The sequence below is a fragment of the Barbus barbus genome (assembly GCF_936440315.1).
Source record: "Barbus barbus genome assembly, chromosome: 7".
NCBI classification, from domain to species: Eukaryota; Metazoa; Chordata; class Actinopteri; order Cypriniformes; family Cyprinidae; genus Barbus; species Barbus barbus.
Window position 1 is genome coordinate 36,655,483 of NC_136735.1, and position 21,879 is coordinate 36,677,361.

At 37.3% G+C, this 21,879-nt stretch overlaps 1 protein-coding gene across 10 annotated transcripts in view; it reads right to left on the reverse strand.

Moving 5' to 3' along the window:
- Positions 1–21,879, reverse strand: part of LOC306872186 (muscleblind-like protein 2a) — a 64,907-nt gene that overhangs the window by 8,135 nt on the left and 34,893 nt on the right. For 4 of the 10 annotated variants that reach the window (XM_079420645.1, XM_079420648.1, XM_079420644.1 and 1 more), the window contains exons 3-7: positions 10,175–10,339; positions 9,154–9,354; positions 7,742–7,996; positions 2,213–2,266; positions 1,727–1,883 (exon numbers count right to left, since the gene is read on the reverse strand). In XM_079420645.1, the coding sequence (XP_079276771.1) occupies positions 1,727–1,883; positions 2,213–2,266; positions 7,742–7,996; positions 9,154–9,354; positions 10,175–10,339 (832 nt within the window). Of the gene's footprint in view, positions 1–1,044; positions 1,884–2,212; positions 2,267–7,741; positions 7,997–9,153; positions 9,355–10,174; positions 10,340–21,879 lie in introns of those variants that run through there. The other 6 variants (XM_079420649.1, XM_079420643.1, XM_079420646.1 and 3 more) reach the window with 3 other exon arrangements.

Consider the following 21,879-nt stretch of genomic DNA (forward strand, 5'->3'; position numbering starts at 1 on the left):
AGAGTCATGCGGTGAGCCAACAGCCACTCCTACGGTTAAAATAGACATAGTGCTGTTACAAAAGACCCAGAGCTGGAGAAGAGGGAGGAACGGGGGCACAAGAGGACGGCTAAAAGGAAATACAACCACCATGTGGGTGTGTGATGACAAAATACACCTACGAGGGATTAGACAGCCGGACTCGCTCTGAGACCCTACGCATGGAGAGAGCTTTTTCTGTGTTTTAATATAAAAATGCTGCAGCGGGTGCGCCTACAGGTACAGAGCCATAGTAGGTGGAATATATATGGCTATTGTTTACTGTAACGCACTGCGATTAATATACATGCTGGCTATATCAACGACTCATATCTTCAAACTTTGATTACATGCAATATTCTGTATATTTATATATTAAAGGCATCTAAGATTTTTTTTAAAAAATTTACAATATATTATTAAATGAAATAAAATTAAACATTTAATATTCATATAATATTATATATGATCATATTTTGTTTGATAATAATTTTAATTAAGTCTAATCATTTTTTATATTTTTAAATCTTGAGTAAATATTATACAAAATATAATATAAATATTAAAATGTTATAGCAATTTCATTGGCCAGGCAAATTAATTCAGCTTAAAGAAAATATATTTGCAATAAAGAATGTTTTAAAATATTTAAATATTAATTGTATGTATTATATATTTACATTTTTTATGTTTATTTAAATATATATATATATATATATATATATATATATATATATATATATATATATATATATATATATATATACAAACATAAATTTGTAATTTCTGCAATTTTGTATTGATAGACAAATGTCAACGTTCATTTAAATTAATTCTAAACAACTGCAGCGTTATTTTAGTATCACTGGGATACAAAATTTTGGCACAAAATAATAAACTTTAAAATTTAAATTAAAAAATATAAAAAAAACAGATTCTAAATATCATTGAAAGCTATAATAGTTACAGCTTTTATTGATATTTTGAATCAGTTTTTTAATATTTTAATTTTGTGTGTCATTTTTTGTAGTAGTGTGAGTTTTATGTATATGTCTATTAAATATGTTTATTAATTTTGAGTGATTTTAGCACATCAAGTTAAACTTAATTAAAACAAGAAACGTTGCCTTAGCCACTAGCTGAAATAATTTGTTTTATACATGCATTTTATTTTAGTTAACCTTTATTTTATTTCAATTAATTTTTTTTAATTCACAGAAGAATTCATTCAATTTCAGTCTTAGTCAACTACAATATTTTCAATCAAAAACTGTAATACATATATCTGCATTCTGCATTGGCCAGTATTGATGGGAGTCACATATATACAGTAATCATTGCGCTGTACCTGTACAGATGTAAAAGCGTTTCAGCATGCAGATCAAAGCACTTCTGTGAGTTTTCTAATTTAATCTATGGCCGGCTATCTTTCTTAGATCAAAGTATCCCAACAGTACTGTCCAAATTCAAATCAGCAGCTCTCTCGAAATAACCGTCTGTATTTACCCTTTTAAAAAAACGTTAGGCATTAGTATTCCGTGCACACGCGCTGCATGCAAAAGGGACACGTGGCTGTTTAAAATCCTCGGTTATGACGTTACCCCGGGATCGGGGAAGAGAAAAGCAGTGTAATGTTTAGAGGGTGACCCAGGGATTAATACAAAGCAGTGTGGGCGGTGTGTGCGTGTGCATGTGTGTTTTCTCTCACCTGTGGGAAAGAAAGCAGCGGTGGGCTGCTGGAGCTGTGCGTTGGCCAAAGCCTGTTGGTAGTGCAAGACACTGGGGTTGAAGAACGTGCTGGCCCCGTTACTCTTTTCTAGTGCCTGTCTCTTTGGTAGAGGCTGCAGGACTCCATGGGGAAACGCCTGAGCGTGAAAGAGTACATGTACGAGTTAAAGGAGTTTTGCACCACTTCTATATCCATGCACATGTTGACTCGAAGCTGCATCGCTCCGTTTTACACAAGGACAACGACAACCTTCGCTAGATACTTAAGCAAGGCACTTACGTTTACTAAATAAAGCTACTTTACTTTGAAAGACCACACAACATTCTTTCTTCAAAATTGACTACAATGCACTTGGTGACTTTTACTGTTTCTATCAAAACAAAGAAGGCAAATTAAAAACTTATGTGAGTCGCTACAGTACATTAAAAAGCTACATGCAAAGCAAAAGGTGAAAGGTCATAGTACCAGATCTACAGATGCCTCGAGGGGTCGCTTCATTGCTTTGGCAGTCGACTGAGTCTTTTAATAGCAGGCAGCGAGCACATGATGGCAGTGGGCCAATGGGATTCAAGCGTATTAACATACAGGTAACAGCAAGCAGAGGTGCATCATGGGGACAGCATTGCATTGTGGAATAGGTGAGAAGGAAAAAAACAAAAACAAAAATAATCTGAATGCAGTAATACCACATACAAAACAATAGGCATGCACATAAACGAAAAAACTCGTCTCAAAGAAATATTTCACTACGTTCTGAATTAGTACGAAAGCACAAAGCATCTACAATACCTGTGTTAAAAGCGCCAGAAATCAAGAGTCTCACATTTACCAATCAAAAGTCAAACACGCTAATGGGATTGGAGATATTAGTGTTTGGAAATCTCACTGCATAAAACACACCCGATATCCGCTATCGAATGGTTTCGTGTGCGTGTGGCGAATTCAAATCTAATGATGGTAAGAATGCAACGTCACTTAGTTCAGATGCAACGTGAAGTTGCACGGCGTCTATCTAGTGCTAATTATGACTGGAATTGGGCGCAATCTGCACGGGCCAAGTGGGCAAATTTGACTGGGCCGTGCATTGTTTCTGTCAATGCAAAACGCAATCTGCCGCGCTCTTCAAGCGATTATAATATGTGCAGCAAAAATGCTGTGACATTTACAACCACTTATCAAAAAGGAAACAAAAGGACACCATTCGTTTCTGTCACAATATGTTGCAATTTCTTACCAACTAGCTACATGTAAATCGTATAGGTCACGGAACCAAAAGAAAACAACTGATGTGAGTGATCACAGAATGTGGAGCTCTGTTTATTCTTATATTTCAGAATGTCCAATTTATGTACTTTTACGCTGGATCTATTAAAAGCATGACGAGTTATTTTTATTGTGGCCCATTTTGATATCTTTTTGCATTTAAATATTTATATGCAACTAACTTTGCACACTGCAATATTCCTCACCAATAAAATGCCATGCAAAAGTACAGGTAATAAGTAAAGATGCGGCTCAATGGAATGACGGGCAGCAAAAAAAGGACGCTTGAAATGAGATGACGCTGAGGGCCATGCACAAATGCTTGAAATCAGAATAGCCACACAAAAAAACAAAACAAAAAAACACTAGGATGTCGAATGGAAAAGAAAAAATGCATGTTTTTCTTTATAGTAAAGTCACAGATTACAGCAAAAGGGTACGAGGGAAATATAATGCATCATTTAAAGACATTTTAGTGACAGGAAAAACATCTACGTCTGGATTCTCTCGAGCTCTGTTCCAAAACCTAGTGAGCTGCATAGTTGTCTACATAGACTGCTACCTTCTCAAGCATATATGACTCATTTGAAACACTCTACATACGCAGCAACTTAGTGCACTAGGCATACAGCACTTCTCAAGCAAAGTGCACTCGAGTCGTAATTATTCGTTCCAGAATAGTCTGAATTTTCATGTGCAGCATTCACAAATAAATAAAATTGTAATTTTTTAGGATTCTATTATTTTAGCGATATTTACTGTGTTAAAATAGAACTGTATTCCTTTCATTGTCATCTTAAGTTTTTTCGCTGTGCTTGTTGCAGTACATTCTGGGATTAAATTCTCCCTGAAGGATATTTGCTGCATGAATTTATGCAAAACAAGGCATCTTGGAAAGCAGCATAATGCACAAATCTTTTGGAACAGTCTTGGCGTCATGTTTACGATACAGTCTAGTGCTGTCTAGGAAGAAAGATCAGTAGGTTTAGGAACAGAGCTTGCAAGTATATTTTTAATAAACATCTGAATAAGATGCACTTTAATTGTGCATGTTGAAGGTATTCTTGTAACCAAGAGTTGAATGTTTTGCTCCCCTCCGCCAACATAGAGAACCATTAAAATAAATATGCCACCCACGGGGATTTATCATACAGAATTACATAACTTTCCACTGGTGAAAAACAACAACAAAACAAAACAAAGAGAAACTAAAAGGCAAGAAAATGAAGAAACTATAACTGTATCATCTGACTTTTAAACCCTTTCTCTGGGGTTGCATTTGGGATCGATTGCTTCAGCGTTCCTACAGTAACTGGCCCGGTTTGAACCCTAGAAACAAAATCTATTTTGTTATCTGCATTACATCATAATCAGGAAAGGACATTGCACCTTAAGGCTAACAGCGTTTTACCCTGTAGCCCAAGCTGGTGGTTTATCTCAGATCGCTGAATGCTCGGGAAACCTGGGGCTTTATTTTCACTCTTGTTTTATTGTTATGGCTGGTGAGCCGATACTGTCCTCGCGTCACCCTCTTACCCAGACGCCACAGTGGAAAAAGACAAAAGGGTCAGGGCAAAAGCAAAAGCGAAAATGGAGTAAACAGCAAAACGAATGAGGCCAAGCGTGAGAGTGCCATGACAGCATACGCGGCAAACTAAAACCACACCAGCGTGAGATGTGGAAGCGGGAAAGCTTGCTGCCAAATACTGTGTCTACACCGCAAGCGACTGACGCAACCAAACTATATTCATACCCATGCATTGTTTGTGTTGAGATTGTTCACATTTTAAACAGCAAGCTCACCATGTTGCATGCGTTGCGTCGCATTGTAAGCTTACAGGACCAAACTATATCCTTACCGTTATAATCAATGAAATACGCGTGGCAGGCAAGGAAACAACATTTTTCCCATTTTAAATGGCAAACTCATGCATGTTGCATTTGTTGCGTCATATTGTGAAATTGCTAAGTAGACAATTTCATTGAATGTAACAGGAGCAATCTAGTTTTCCTGCGTTGCATTTCTTGCAAAGTCGAACAAAGTATTCACTTTCATTATAATCAACAAAGCTATCTACACTGCATGCACACAATGTCAAGCTTCATCACATCGCATTGTGTTGCTTGCAGTGTACACAGAGCAAAACAGTTGTCTTGTGTTTCTTTGCTCGTTGCAGTGTACATAAAGTTAAATCGCGCATTATAATCAGTGCTAGAACTAGTCTAGCGATGCAATGCGACAAAACTACATCACGTCGCATTTTGTCACCAGCTTGCAGCGTAATTAATTTTAATGGGAGAAATCTAGTTTTCTTGTAAGCACACTGTTTGTGTGCTGTGTAGAAAAAAAAAAAACTATACTGCTCTCATTATAATCAAAAAAGCTGCACTGCACTGCAATGCAACAATGCACTGCGACACAATTGGATTATTTTATTATAATGGTAACACTTTATTTTATAGTCTCTTAACTAGTTGCTTATTAGCATGCATATTACTAGAGTATTTGCCATTAGTAGTAATTAAGCACATATAAATGCCTTATTCTACATGACCTTATTCTACATCCCTAATCCTACCCAATACCTAAACTTAACAACTATTTTACTAACTATTAATAAGCAGCAAATTAAGAATTTATTGAGGGAAAAGTTGTAGTTAATAGTGAATAGTGAATAAGTGTTCCCTATTCTAAAATGTTACCATTATAATAAATAAAAAGCTATCTGTACCACTAACTTGCAAGTTTTCTTACATCTCACCACTCTCTTCTTCTGTTTATTATAATGGGAGTGATCTAGTGTTGTTGCACCACATTCCTTTCATGCAGTGTAAGCAACACAAGTTCATTCCCATTATATGAAACAAAACTATCTACAAGCATGTAATATGTGACCCTGGACCACAAAACAAGTCTTAAGTGTCAATTTTTCAAAATTGTGATTTATGCATCATCTGAAATCTGAATAAATAAGCTTTCCATTGATGTGTGGTTTGTTAGGATCGGACAATATTTGGCAGCGATCTAAAAAAAAAAAAAAATTTGAGAAAATCGCCTTTAAAGTTGTCCAAATGAAGTTATTAGCAATGCATATTACTAATCAAAAATTAAGTTTTGATATATTTATGGTAAGAAATTTACAAACTATCTTCATGGAACATGGATTTTTGGCATAAAAGAAAAATTGATAATTTTGGCCCATACAATGTATTTTTGGCTATTGTTACAAATATACCTCAGCGATTTAAGACTGGTTTTGTGGTCCAGGGTCACATACCAAGTTTCATTGCGTCACTCCACTGGAAATGTGGAGAGTTTTGCTGCATCACTCACTTGCAGCACACAGGGTTTCATTGGTTTTTAAGGGAGCGCTGTTGCTTTGTTGCATTGCTCGCTTGCAGTGTAGACAAAACTAGAACGCTCCCATAATCACCAAAATTGTCTATGATGCAAGTAAGCAATGCAACACAATCGAAATTGCATGCATGCAGAAATTGCGATGCAACAAAACTATACTTGATAGCACCTGTTATTATCAAAGCCATATACATAAACAAAACTATATATATTGCAAGTAATGAAATGCAATTAACATTGCATGCATGCAAAGATCGCACATGTTATAATCGAAGCCATAAACATTGCGTGTGCAAAACAAAACTCTCTCTCCGCTTTCGCATAACGGTGCACAAGACCGTGCGTCATTTGCTTGCAGTGTAGACAAAAAGCTAGAATGCTGTCTAAAATGCAAGCAAGCGATGCAACAATATTGCATGCATTAGAGATTGAAACGCAACAATAACTGTTATAATCGAAGCAATATAAATTGCAAGATGCAACAAAATTCGACAAAATCTCTTGCTCATAGCATTGCACACAACTCAGTGTTGCAGTTCTGTTGCAATGCGTCGCTCGCTTGCAGCGTAGACATGCGTTAGAACTTACAAACGAGAGCAGCCTGGCATGTGGCCCAAGATACAGTTTCACTTGGATAATAGATGAGCCTGTGCATTCACGTCAGTTTGGCTTGAAGATGTCATCCATCTCCTTAATTTAATCTCGACTGATCTGAGGAGAGCAGGCCTCCCATTGGGCAGAGAAATGGGGAAGTAAGCTGCCCCGTGACCTTGTGCAGTCAAGGGTGTGAGCAAAGAAGCTTTTAAGCATCGCACTTATTATATTAATATCCTATTCCTAATAACGATCGCATCAGTACGATAAGAAGGGAGAGCGATTTTTATCACATGGCAGTCTTTTCAAGCAGCTTGTCTCTTTGTCTCCCTCTCTTTACTCACCCTGTTTAATAGGACTAAAATACTCCGGGGGCGAGATAAGGGAGTCGACACCGATTTGGCACGCAACCCCGCCCAGATTCTAGAGATGGGTCATGGCTATATAATAATAAAGCAGTGCTCCACATTTAATGTGCTAACATCATCAGATATCTCAATTGCAACCTCCGCGAGCACGTCTCAACATATGTTGTCAATTGATTTTATCGTGCACAGAACCGAAAACGGTTTCACAACTCTAAGCACTGCCTTGGTTATGATTCAATGTGTCGTGACAATGTGTTAAATTAAATTCTGCTGTAAATTAAACGCAGCTGGTGAGGCACGGTGGTGTCATTTAAAAACTTTAACACACGTTAACGTTTTGCACAACATGACTCGTAAAACGTAGAATTGTATGCATGTCATTTCGAAATCAATTGTGTGTGATTAGCTCACCATGGCTGCAGCGGCGGCCTGCGCTGCGACGGCGGTCTGGTTGGCCTGATGCTGGGCTGCTTTGATCTTGGCCTGCAGGTGCGCCGGAGGGTGGAAGTACTTGCACTTCTCGCGCGAGCAGCGGCTCTTGATGAAGTCCATGCACACGGTGACCGTGTTGTCGCTCGTGTCGATCATCGGGCTGTCGCTAGGATGGGCGAAGCGGCAGTCGGTCTCGCCGCGTGCGCAGTTGCCCCGCTGAAACTCACGACACACCTGGACGCAAACCAACACACGCAGACAAAACAGACAGGGAACACAACAGAAATAGGCAAACAGAGACGTGAGTCATTGAAGTTTCAAGGCTTTCATGTATGAGCACAGGTACGTAAATAAACACATTTACACAATAAGCTGAATATTAACAAAGGCAGCGACAGCCTCTCGGTGTGGGAGGGCCGCAGAGGAACCGAGCCTCTTATTATCACAGACATCAGTCCGTTGCTAAGTGATCGCACGTTTAGTGACACACACACAACCTTCAGATGTTATTGTTTCAAGCACGCAGATCATCTTGTGAGGCAGCGCTGCATTGAAATGTCTCACAATTCTTTGTATCCTCCTCCTCACACTTAATTCAGCTCTGTCTTTAACTTACAGATGAAAGCCTTTGGTTTTCACAAACTTTAAATCTACTTCAACGTTGAAGTTTGAAAATCTCACAGTGACCTTGACTTTGTTCAAATGTTTAATGTTCAGAATCTAACCAAAAACGATTAATCTAATATTTAATGAATTATGACTGGTCTTCTTTCTTGCATACATTTGCATACCGACTTATTATTGGTCTTTATTTTAAACTAAGATCAGATTTTTATTTTACATTTATTTGCACACTGAATTATGATTGGTCTTTTATTATCAATTATGATTTGTCTTTTTTTTTTTTTTTTTAAATAGCATACTGAATTGCTGCATACAGTTTTTTTGTATATGATTGTTATTTATTTTGAATTATGATTGGTCTTTTTTAATATATATTTACATATGTAATTATGACTGGTATTCTCTTGAACACATTTGCATATTGAATTATGATTGGACTTCTTTATTTTAAATTATGATTGGTCATTTTTTACATTCATGATTGGTCCTTTTTTATACATGTAACTGCATTTTTACATAAAATTACATACTGACTTAGTCCTTTCTCCCTTCCATTTATTTGCATACTGAATTATGACTGATCTTTTTTTGGCCTTTTCATTACACTGCACTATGATTGGTCCTTTTTATTTTTACATACATACTTTTTTTGTTACATATATTTGCATAGTAAAATCTCTTTCCAACATCTTATACTGTCCTTTACTTTGTAATTCTATTGGATGAATGAAATGACGGCCTCATAATGTCTCGGTGTGAGGTGTTACCTCGAGTTTGTCTGTGCGCAGGAGCTTCTGCGTGGAGGACGAGCTCGGCACACTGACTGGCGGGCTGCCGGGGACGATGACCGGGGTGCTTTGGAGCATCTCTGTGGGGACCAGGCCCATACCGTGGCTCATGGGAGTCAGATACGGTGCGTAACTCAGTCCAGGGTTTGAGCCCAGACCTTGGCTTACAGGAAATGTATGCTGTGAAGAAGACAATTAATATGAAATAATTGCAACTTGCTGAAGAAAAAGAAGCAATTCACCCAAAAGTGAAAATTTTATGAAAATTATTCAAGACGCAGATGAGTTTGTTTCTTCACCAGGTTTGGAGAAATCTAGCATTGCATCACTTGCTCACCAATGGATCCTCTGCAGTGAATGGGTGCCGTCAGAATGAGAGTCCAAACAGCTAATAAAAACATCACAATAATCCACAAGTAATCCACACCACTCCAGTCCATCAATTAATGTCTTGAAGAAGCCAAGAGCTGCGTGTTTGTAAGAAACAAAGCCATCATTAAGACGTTTTTAACTGTGCTTTAAACTGTTGCTTCTGGCTAAAATACTATAATCCATAATAATGCTTCATCCAGTGAAAAAGTCCATCTCCTGTTGTCTCTTGCATCAAAATCCAGCCACATATTTGTTTAGAACTATTTCAGCTTGCAAATAGTGTTTGATCTGTGCAGATTTCTCTCCAGATTCAGACACGTAATTATGGGCTCATATTTGAGGTAAAAACGTCTTAATGACAGATTTGTTTCAGCTCATGTCTTCAAGACATTAACTGATGGACTGTGGATTATTGTGATGTTTTTATCAGATTTTTGAACGGCACCCATTCACGTCAGAGCATCCATTGGTGAGCAAGTGATGCAAGGCTACTTTTCTCCAAATCTGATGAAGAAAAACTCATCTACATCTTGGATGGCCTGAGGGTAAGTACATTTTCAAAAATTTTAATAACTATTCCTTTAAGTAAATATGCATCTAAACATGAAGACGAGTAGACGGTTCTTACCATTGGTTGCATGGTGGTGCCAGGGATCATGAACTGCATCTGCTGCGCCAGCATCGCTGCTGCGGTCTTCTGCTGAATGAGGTTGTTGCGTCCGTTGATTTCCAGCTGCGTCTTCAGATGCGCCGGTGGGTGAAGGTACTTACAGTTCTCTCTCGTACACCGACCCTACGGCAAGAAAGACCAGGAGATGTTTCTACTGGACAGAAATTAAAACTTTTGCTGATCTCTCCTGTGAAAAAGACCCCAATAATCTCGCATTTATCTCAGAAGAAATCTCAAAAGAGTCTCAATTCAGCAAAAGTCAGAGATCTCAAGTTTTAATGAGATTAATGAGCTGATAAAATGTAAAAACTGTAACTTGAATGCAATGTAAGTCGCTTTGGATAAAAGCGTCTGGTAAATGCGTAAATGTAAATGATCTGATGACTCTTACTATTTGACAACTCTTGACTCATTATATACAGTAAACACAAGCTGATTACCTGCAAAAAAATGAATGTTTTAATCAACATAGAAACAACACTACAACATACATGAAAAAGAAGCAGCAATGCAGTGAGGATGTCTGCTTCATACTGCAATATTTATTAAGGAGGCCAAAGTTAGACGAATATTCTGCACAAGGTCAAGCGTGTGTTAAACCTCCGCTGCAGGATATCCAGTGACACGGGAGGCCGAACTGATACCGGGATGTGAGAAACAGTGGAGGAGGAGTTAAAAACGCAGCGGGTAGCACATACTGCGGACATGCAGAGCCACAGAAAGAGAATCTCACTGCCTCTGCAGATGCTGCGTCGCCCTGCATGCGCTCTACAGCATCAGCTGCTCGCTGGAGGTGTGAGATCTCCACGGTAACCTTGAGCACAGATATCACACGCTCATGCAACTCACAAAACAAGATAACTGAAGCAAACTGAAGAAAACAACTACAGATGTCATCAATTTAAATAATTCATGAAGAAAAAGTAAATTTTCAGGTTATATACACATTTCTATTTTTTAGAATATACATAAAAGTACACATTTCTAAATAGTTTTTTTAATTAGTTTTTAAGGTCTCTGCTAAATAAAAAAAAGAGATTTTTTAAATTATGTATGCTTACATTTTTAGACTTACATATAATTACACATTTCTGTTACTGAATTTTGCATGTTTGCTTTCTGTTTAATTTGCAATCATTTAAAAAAAATACTGAAGGAAATATTTTTATTTGTATGACTGTCAAATCACATACCGTGAAACTATCCTGACACTATAATAAGCTCGTTACTAACCAGATACAATGCCTCATAAATGCTAAAATGAAAAGCAGGACAAAAAAGTCTCTGTATAAACCAAATGCATTCAGAATGTTTTGTGCATATTTCGCTATAATCAAATTGCATAATTTTGCATTTGATTATAATATGTGTCTGCATCAAGGGTATAAAGCAGAGACATGACCCATATAGGCTTTTGTGTGCTCTCTGCATTGTTGCAGGGAGGTCACAAATCCCTTGAAACATCTTCGAAGCATTGTCAGGAATGTGCAAGGTCAGCTTATCTGAGGTCTTGCTTGCTTACGGTGGTTTATGAAAACAAGGATAAAAGCGCAAAATGTCCAGGTATCCTTCCTTATTCGGATTACAATGGAGATAGTGTGCTATAAATAACACGAAACTAGATCTAAACGGAGCACGGCTGTCATTTCAATGATCTCCAAACAGTTAAACAATGCTGAATCAGCTCAATGCAGCTCACCGCATGAGCACTGCAACGGCACAAGCTGAGATATCTGACTTTTGTTAATGCAGTTGAGACCTCGGGTGATCGATCAGACCCAAAATATGATGTATATGCAATCATTTAGAAGCTTTACGTTACTGACTGAAAGTCAAAGCTTTGTGTTTTCGCTTAATTATTTGTTAACATTAACGTCTATAGAGATGAGCATCTGAACTACCAAATTATTGGTCTAATACTGTGGATGAACTATAAATGATGCTAATATCATTCATTATCAACACATAATCAATTACAGGCTAAACTGTAGACAGGTCTAGACACTTAACACCCTCAAATTCCCAAATATGCAGCACTGTAATCCACAGGATCAGGGTGCCGGTGCAAAGGGGCTATCAATATCCCTGCTGGAATAACAGTGTTGCTTAGCCGTCCAGCCAAAAGCTGAGAGGTGTCAAAGCCAATCAGTCCGGGCCAAAAGACGGACTCTCGCGGCTGCTGATGGAGTGACGGATGGGGAGGAGAAGCGAAAGACATCCGATAGAGGACTTCCACCGCTATCGGGATTTTTGGTTGCTGTGCAAAGGATCGTACTGGAATATGTATGAGAGGTTTGATTTGCTGTGTGCGGCCTGATTGAGAGGAGACTGCTGATTCAATAATGAAGGTCTATTTTTACTGTCGAACTCGGCAGGAATGGTGCTGATGGAGGACGACCAGAAGCTCTGGATCGAATGACCAATCTTCAACGTGCTACACAATACTGCATCGCTGCAATTAATGGAGGAATCAGATTTAGAAATCCAAAATGAAGGTTAATGGCTTATGTTCAAAGCATGCATGCATCAATGTGCATCATGTTGTACCATATGTAGTCTTGGCTGATGCTTAATCCAGTTTAATTTATCTCGTGTCCTGAAATAAAATTAAAAAAAAAAGTGGAAAAAAAAGAATCTGAATTTAAACTGAATTGAATTGTAGATGTAGCATAATCTTACAGCAATTGTACAAATATGCATACATTTGTACATTTTATGCATATAAAAATGTCAGCAAAGCTTTGTTTGATAAATTGGCATTCTAAAGGCTTATATGTAATTTCCCTACTCTTCAAAAACAAACTGGATTAAACAAAGGTGTGTTCATACTGACAGTGACTAAACCGCTTCAGTTTGACAAAATGCTGTATTGTCGGCTCCCATTTAACTGCTGTATTCGACAGTATCAAGCGAAGGATCACGCAATTGTCGCTTTATTGCCTTAAATCAGCAACCTTAACTATAAATGACTGATTCACTTCACTTTGTTGCTGCAAACTGTTGTACATCTACATCTATTTGCATTGCATACTCATGCATGCATGACAGTGCTCCTATAAGAAAAAAACTTAGGTGCCAAATAATTTTTTTAGGTGCCACAGAATAAACTTTTTTTAACATTTTGACATTTCAATCATACTGTCATGTGTTTATGTTTAATCTTTTCTTGAATTTATCAGCATTTTAATCCATCTTGTAAATGACCTGGGAACTAAGGTTCACTTAAAGTGGGAACTAAACGTCTTTTGCAACTTGAAATATACAGTCACACAAAATTATTACACAGAATCTGTACCAATATCATGGACCATAAGTATCACTTGGCCATTGAGTGTACACTTAAGTAATTGCAATTTAATAAATTTAAGTTAGTCCAACTTAAAATAAAAAGTGAACAACGCATTTTCAAACTGGAGCTAAAACGATTGCGCCTGCTGCATTAAAGAGTGCCAAAAACGTATTTATTTTATGAATTTTGTTATGAATTTGGCAGAATGTTAAAGCTGATACGCTGTTTATTAAAAAGTAACAAAGCTTATTGTGATTACTGGATGGCAAGTGCGCTGCAAACAGTTCACGCATTAAAAGAACAGCATATAGACTAAGATCTTGATAACAAGAAGCCATATTAGTAATGATTATAAACGAGAATTGTTAACAATATTGCCAATATCCACAGAGCTGACAGCTTTACCTGTTGAAGTTTGTTCAAGTTGTGCACGAAAGAGACGCTGCTTTTCTGCACGTCTCCGTCATTTTGATCTCACTCGTGCTGCACAACAGAGCTGCGTTTAGCTGGCATTTTGGCAGAGATGAGGACTATTTGAAACTCTTTTTTTCCAATAAAACTTTGATGCGTATTGTCTCAGTTTAATACGTGAACAATCAAAAAGATGTGATCGCAAAACAATCAAGAAAAAAAAAAATTAAGTCATAACATGTAAATATACATAGTTGCCAGTGGCAACCTCAGTAAAAACTTCACTCGCAAATTAATATTTTTGGTCACAAATCCGACCGTTTTAGTCGCAGTCTGGAGCCCTGTGCCCTATTTAACTATTTTCAAGATCAAACAGTTTTTGATTTGTCACATTGTGCTGCACTTTTCATTTAACGAAGACAGAAAGTTTACTTCTCATGCCACGCCTGGTTGGCACATCTGCTTTCAAAGGCATTAGCAGTCTGTTTTCTGTAAGTGACATTGAAACACAGTCCAGATGTTGCATTCACACTACTGTTTGTGTGCCAATTCAGTGAAAAATAAATACATCTGGAGTAATTTTGACCTCAAAGGAAATGCGCAAACATAATAACTGCCAAAGTCCTTGTGTTAACAATGATAGCGAACAATATAAGTCAATGTTTGGTTTTATATACCTAAAAATAATGAAAAATGGGTTTATAGCCTCGTGAGCGATAGGTTCTCAGACCTTACATGTCTAAAAGAATGAGTTAGACAACCATTAATGCACAAAATGTAGAAAATAATCTGCTGAGCTCAAGAGACTACTTGACACAAACATACTTTAAAATGGTGATACAATCTCTCTGATTGACATGAAAATCAACCAAATGTTGATGTGAAAGGCAGCGTACCATTCTCGGTGACACTGCTGTGCGCTCAAGCGACGTGAGTGGTCTAGCCAGCGCTGATTGAAAGTACAGTGGGTCACTCTCCCACACTGCACTTTAATAAATAGGCTTGATTACTAGGGTACGGCACAGTGAGAGAGCAGGATCATAGAAGCTTAACAGGATGAGCTCCTGGAAATGCTGACAAAGACAGTTTTCTGACATGAGTGTCCTTGTCATCATGTTGGGACTTTCGTCAGACTGTCCCCGTCTCATACCTGTATGTGGCAGAACTGAATTCAGAATGCCTTTGGATTCAAATTCAGTTCCAGAACTTGAATTGAGGTAGCAAATGCAGAATTGCAATTTAAATGATAAAGAGAACAATAGATAGAATGACAGACAGACATATAGCTTGATAGATAAACAAAATGATAGACAGAATAACAGAGAGACAAACAAAATGATAGAGACAGATCAGACAAATTAAATCGAGATATAATGACATTTAGATACAGTCAAAATGACAGAGAGAGACAGAATGATAGATAGAACTATTGAACGATAGAACTATAGAACGAAAGATGGATGGATGGATAGATAGATGATAGAATGACAGCCAGATACAGACAACGACAGATAGAACTTCAGAATGATAGACAAAATGACAGAGACAGACAATGATAGAACGATAGACAGAACTACAGAACGATAGATACACTATATTGCCAAAAGTATTGGCACCCCCCTTCTAATGAACATGTTTGACTACTTTAGTAATTTCTATGAGTACAAATCTTAATGTTTAAGCATATAATGATATTCTAGGGAATTGTGTGCTTCTAATTTTATAGCAACAGTTTGGACAGAACCCTTTTATATTCTAACATGACAGTGTCTCTGTGTATAAGACACGGTTCAGAAAGACATGATTGATTGAGTCAGTGTGGAAGAACTTGACTGGTCTGCAGAAAGACAAGTCCTGATCCCAGCTGAACACCTCTGGTGTGACTTTATATGCAGACCTTGAGCCAAAAACTCATCTCCAAACGATGAGTAGCCAAAGCTAGTAATAGCTACTATTAAAGTAGCCAAACATGTTCATTAGAAGGGGGTGACCCAATACTTTTGGAGATAGACACCGTGAACATACACCCGGAGCAGTGGGCAGCCAAAGCCGTGGCGCCCGGGAAGCAGTTGGGGGTCCGGTGCCTTGCTCAAGGGAACTTCAGTCATGGTATTGAGGGTGGAGAGCGCGCTGGTTATTCACTGCCCCCACCGACAATCCCTGACAAGTCCGACTCTCTATCCGATAGATAGACAGACAGACAGACAGACAGACAGACAGATAGATAGGAGTGACCAATCCTTTAGCTGTGAACAGGTAATAATAGTGATTTGATGATGATGGTGATGAGATTTGAACCCGTGTCGCCCACATGAGCACCACACACACGTGCCACGTCACACCACAGCTGTTTCAGTGCATTAGGAAAAGTCTTTCAATCAGTCGTGAGCACCGGGAGAGTATCAGGTAACCAGAAAGCTTTTAGACAGATTAACTCCACTTACTGTGAATGACTGCTCTGAACCCCTAAAAGCTCTCGGCCGTTTCAAAGCGCTGCACCTGAAACATGGCAAACGCAGCACCAATACCATCAGTGACAGCAAACGCTCCATACAGCCTCCTCACACCAATCCCACTGAGGATTGGGAACACTGCTACTCAATTCATGGAGAGATTAAGATTAAAACCACTTAACCCATTTAAATATCCGTGCCTCAGACTCAAGCCAAGCAATTCCCATTACTCGCCCATGTAAATCAAGCGCATTTTTGAGAAAATTAGCGTTTAGGCGAACATGCTAATTAGGGTATAACTGAGGTCAAACGGAAGTCGGCTGGCGGAATTAATGTCGCTAATAATAGATTTACACTGCAGAATAAAATCCCAGAATCTCTGTAAATTCCCACAGCATTTTTACTGTCATCTGTCCAAACACTTACAGGTTTCTGGAGGTGTAATGGCCTTTGCCACGCTCTATTATTTAACTAAGGCACTATGATTTCCGCGACGTGGAAAACGAGGGAGGAATAGCAGAATTCAGTCATAAAAACTGTAAAAAATTACCGTGAATTTAACGGTAAAAGACTGTAAAAATGCTACAGTATATACGGTGAAAAACTGTATTGGACATTACATGTATTTTTATAGTAGTATACCATTTTTGGAAGTGAAAAAGAACATAATTTACAGTAAATAACCGTAAATTTACATTCCCAGAATTCCCTGCATTACATTTCAAATTTGATGTTTTTAGTGAAAGTTTTTTTTTTGTTTTTTTATCACTTGTGCACATTGGTGTTGTGTGTTACATCTAATGTTTATTGCATTATTTTAGTTTCATGTGTGTTACCATGATGGTGTTTAATGTTTGTGTGAATGACACAGTGCACCTTCTATATATGTTAATATTTAAAAGCTGCTTGTGATGGGCTTTGGTATTTGCACTCTCTCATCACCACCTGCTTTTGGTACAAAACAGATTTCAGTACTTCAACAGGTTGGCATATTAGCATTACATCAGTTAATGATACTTAAGTAAAATTGAAAAGTTACGGTAAAACTCTGGAAACCACAGCTGCAGTTTTTTTTTACTGTAAATTTTTACAGATTTTTACAGTGTATAACGCAGAATGTCACAGAATTTGTCAAACTTTGGATGAATAAATGGAAAAAAAAAACAGAATCCAGAAAAATTCAAACAGAAAAAACGGAATTTGGAGAAAAATAAAATGGATTTCATAGGGCCCTATTTGACCGATGCAGAGCTTCCTCGAACTGACTTGACTCCGGTTTCCTCGATGTTCAGGCTCGCAGTCAAAAGTAACCCGACTGCGCTGGTGGGTGGGAGACAAACACAAGGGCCATTTTCAGAGCAGAAGGAGAATCGAGCCTCAGTTGTAGCCTTCAACACCCAAACACACATTTGCATTCGGCTCTCAATGGGCCTCTATTCCAGCGGCACAGTCGGCGAGCTGCATTGCTCCTGATGAGGGCGGCACTCGAAACGCCGTCCTGATGTCTCAGCAAGTATTTACAGCTAAATAAAGGCTAGTTTCTCTCATTGTACACACAAACATCTCTCGCAGTCATGAACAAGACATCAGCTGACTGCAAGTCATTTAACAAGTGCTTTTATGCAAATAGATTCACAGTACACTTATTGCTGGGATGAACGACATTCACAAACCATTGATCTTTTTTAGTGTCATGCATTACAAAGTAAAACTGAATATTAAATGAATGCATTTCTGAATGGAAACCAACATGGTTGAAGTTCACCCTTCCGATCCACTTACGTTTCCTATTTATAACAGTTGTATTTATGTTAGTAAATGAACATTAACCAGCATTATATCACTGCAGGGATTCCCAAACTTTTGTCAGCTGAGATTTTAAGTTAATATTTCAATAATTTCACAACACACTGCATTTCCGTTATGTTGGTTAATAGTCACATGACATGCAATCTTACAATTTTATATTTGATTAAAATTGTAGTATTTTACAAGGGAAAAAAAGAAGATGATATTTTATATCTTCAGTGACTTCCTGGTCACTATTTCTGTGCTTTAGCCACTAAAGTGTGAAATTGTATACTTATCTTAACCACAAAACAAAGGTACTATCATTCCTCCATCACAACCATGAGCCCTCCACAGTGAACCATCACAAGAAACAGAGACACATGGCCATGCCCTAGTTATCTGGCTATCAGCCTGGAAATATATCTGTCAGTTTATGTTGCTGAAGAGCAACCGGGAAAATTGGGTTCAGCAGCAACTGATGGAGTCTAGCTTCCCTTTCATGCCTTCCTGCACACGGACAGCTGAAAAACAGCTCAAAACTGGTCAGAAACGGGTGGAGCAGTGAACCCATGAAGGTGTCTTGTGTCTGTGGCACGTTTTGGGTGGCTGCTCGTCCACAGACCACCAATGATTTTGCTCTCGCGGTCAAAGGAAACTGAACTAAGTGAACCAGCCTGCAACCAGAACCAACAGGGCTCACGATGAGAAAGTAGGAATGGGAATAAACTTTCCCGGTTCCTCTTCCGGAGTTCTGATCCATTTCAGCAGCTCCATTTCCCAATTCATCATATAGAATATGACCTACACGAGCGCTGTTCACCGACATCACTTCCTGCTTTCACATGAGGGGTAACGTATAGAGTGAAACCGAATCTAATGCAGGAACTGAAACATTACACTTAACTCTTCAGTCTCATGCAGACTACTGGTCTGTAAGCTAGACTGAGCAACTCGTTTCTACATAAAACATGTCCAGGTCAAATATCAGCCCATAAATAAAAGCATAACGCAGTTATTAAATTATATTTAGCATAAAACATATTCATATTCTCATAGCACTAATGTGTCAAAATTTAATGCAAAAATAATCCCCATTATTCACAATGTTGATTCTCATTAGATAATTTAAAAAAAACTAATTTTTATTTAAATCAGTGAAAAAGTAGTAAAACTACTACCATGCATGCATACTTTACAATTTAAATATTAATAAATATTTAAAAAATGAATAAAATTATATAATAATTTAAACATAATAATATATTTACATAATAAAATACTATTTTAAATAAATAAATAAACATTTTTAAATATAATTATTTATTTAAAAAGCAAAACAATACCATTAAAATAAAATACAATAGAAATACTATTACAATTAATTGTGCTAAAATTGAATTAATATATTTTTTAATAAAATAACACAGATAAATTAATAAAATAAATATTATTATTTATAAAAAAATAAATATACTTATTTTATTTTTAAGGTGAATTAGACATATTTTGACAGATTTATATACAGATCTATATACAATCAGGGCCTAGAATTAACATGGGAAAAGCAGCATCAATAACAAGTATGCATGTATGTGTGCGTGTATAAATAAATAAATAAATAAATAAATACATAAATGTCACAGGGCAGCTGACCATTAACTTTAAGGAACTGCAACATTAAGCATTATGTCTGCAATATGCAATGTCTGCATGCACCACTGGAACAATGGCTTTGCCGGTTTTTATTCTGATGTTAACAATAAATGAAAGAGAAAATCAAAATAATGCAAAAGATAGTTTGTAAATATGTCCTGTTAATTTCCTCTGCAGCTGAGACAAAAAAGCAGCACATCAACGGTTTCAGATTGTCTGCTGAGATGTTTGTATTACTCCAGTTATCTGCAGATGTGTGAAGTGAGAGTTGATTAGACTCGATGCAGGATCAGCTGCTTTCAGATCACTGCTTCCCCAAAGTGAGCTTCACTGTAGCGGAAAAGGCAATTACAAATAATGAGGCGAGAGAGACTTATGGGGAAATACAGCCTGCCGCTGATGGTTTAGTTAATATTACTAACGCACACATAAGTCAGTCTTCAATACAAAGTGGTCTAATTTTACATGTTCAATGCATGAATAATAAGCTCTGCAGATTTGTAACTTAAAAAAGCATTAAAATTAAATTAAATATTAAAAATAAATTACTACAATTATACGTGCGGCTGAACACTAAACAATACAGACTTGTAATTGAAAAAATTAAAAAAGTATTAAATTTCAAATATTATTTTTGCCATGAGTTGGCTTTAAAGAAAAGAATATACAAATAAAATGTAAAAACATTTAAATACATACATCAAAGTAATTTGTGAGCAGTGATTTTTACTAAAGTATTTTTGTATTTTAATTATATGAATTTTAATTATATAAATAAAACCTAAAAAAACATTTAAATAAATAAATGCATTTGTGTGCACTGACTTTTTTTTGCAGTAATATATTACCAAAATATTTATATTTTGAATATTGTTGCTATGAGTTTTTGATCTGAATGCAAACCGCCGTGACGTTTGTCTTTGCATGCACCTGCAGCTTTGAAAACATATACAAATGAGTGCAATAAACAAAGCAATAAAATGCACAGACTATGACATCATGTGAACACGCCTGAAATGCATTCAAAGCCGTTTCTCCCGCTGGTAATTATGCATGCATCGCACTCCACCGCAATAATCCCACAGACGGCCAGCCGGCTCTGACACATCAGAGATTAATGCGCAAGAAAGACTAGATCCTGAGCTCCTGAGAGAGACATTCAGAAAGATATCTGCTCATTAAAACACCCTTTCTCACACAACCTGTCCTCCGCAGGGTCACCTCACACAGGGAATCTGCACGCGCTCAACTCCAACCCAAAGCTCCTCAGATTTCACCTTTACACACGGATTGGACATGGACGTCCTCTGCTCTGGGTAGGAGTTGCAGTGGAAACCAGAGGCTGAATAAAAGAGTAACAAAATCTTCATGTGCTACTCGTTTAGCGCATCCCGACTCGCCCACTTTTAAGTGTGCTGATGCATCAAAGCACAAGCTGAAGTCTCAAGGTCTGGAAAAACACGCAGGCCTGTGCGATGACAGTCAACCTTGTGTTGAGCCGGAGCGAGTGAAGCCAGAAGACAATATTAGCGCTGATTAAAGGAGTGCAAAGCAAAGAATGAGAATTCTGGCATCATTTACTCACTCTCATGTCAAGCCAATGAACTCCAAAACAAGCTTCTGCAACCGTAATACTTGAGAAAACTAAAGCAGCATTATGGTGATTCTGGTGGAAAAAAGGTGATGCTTGTTTCCAGTCCTCCAGCCTAAAAGGAGTAGTTTCTGATAAATGTTCAGTTACAAAAATGTTTTGGTATATATATATATATATATATACACATACTGTAGTTTAATAAGTGTGTCTAAATATTCTGTGCATTTTTTTGCATGCAATATGAATGAAAAACACATAAATAAATGAATGAATGAACGATTCAAAGAACAAATGAATGAATGCATGACTAAACCAATGACTACATTAAATTATAAACAATACAAGCATGAAAAATATGACAAAGCATGAATGCACAAATGCATTAAGCAAATGAACTAAAATTAACGAATACATTAAGCATCTACAGTATGAACAAATAAAAAATAAAATGCATATTAAATAACGATTAAAT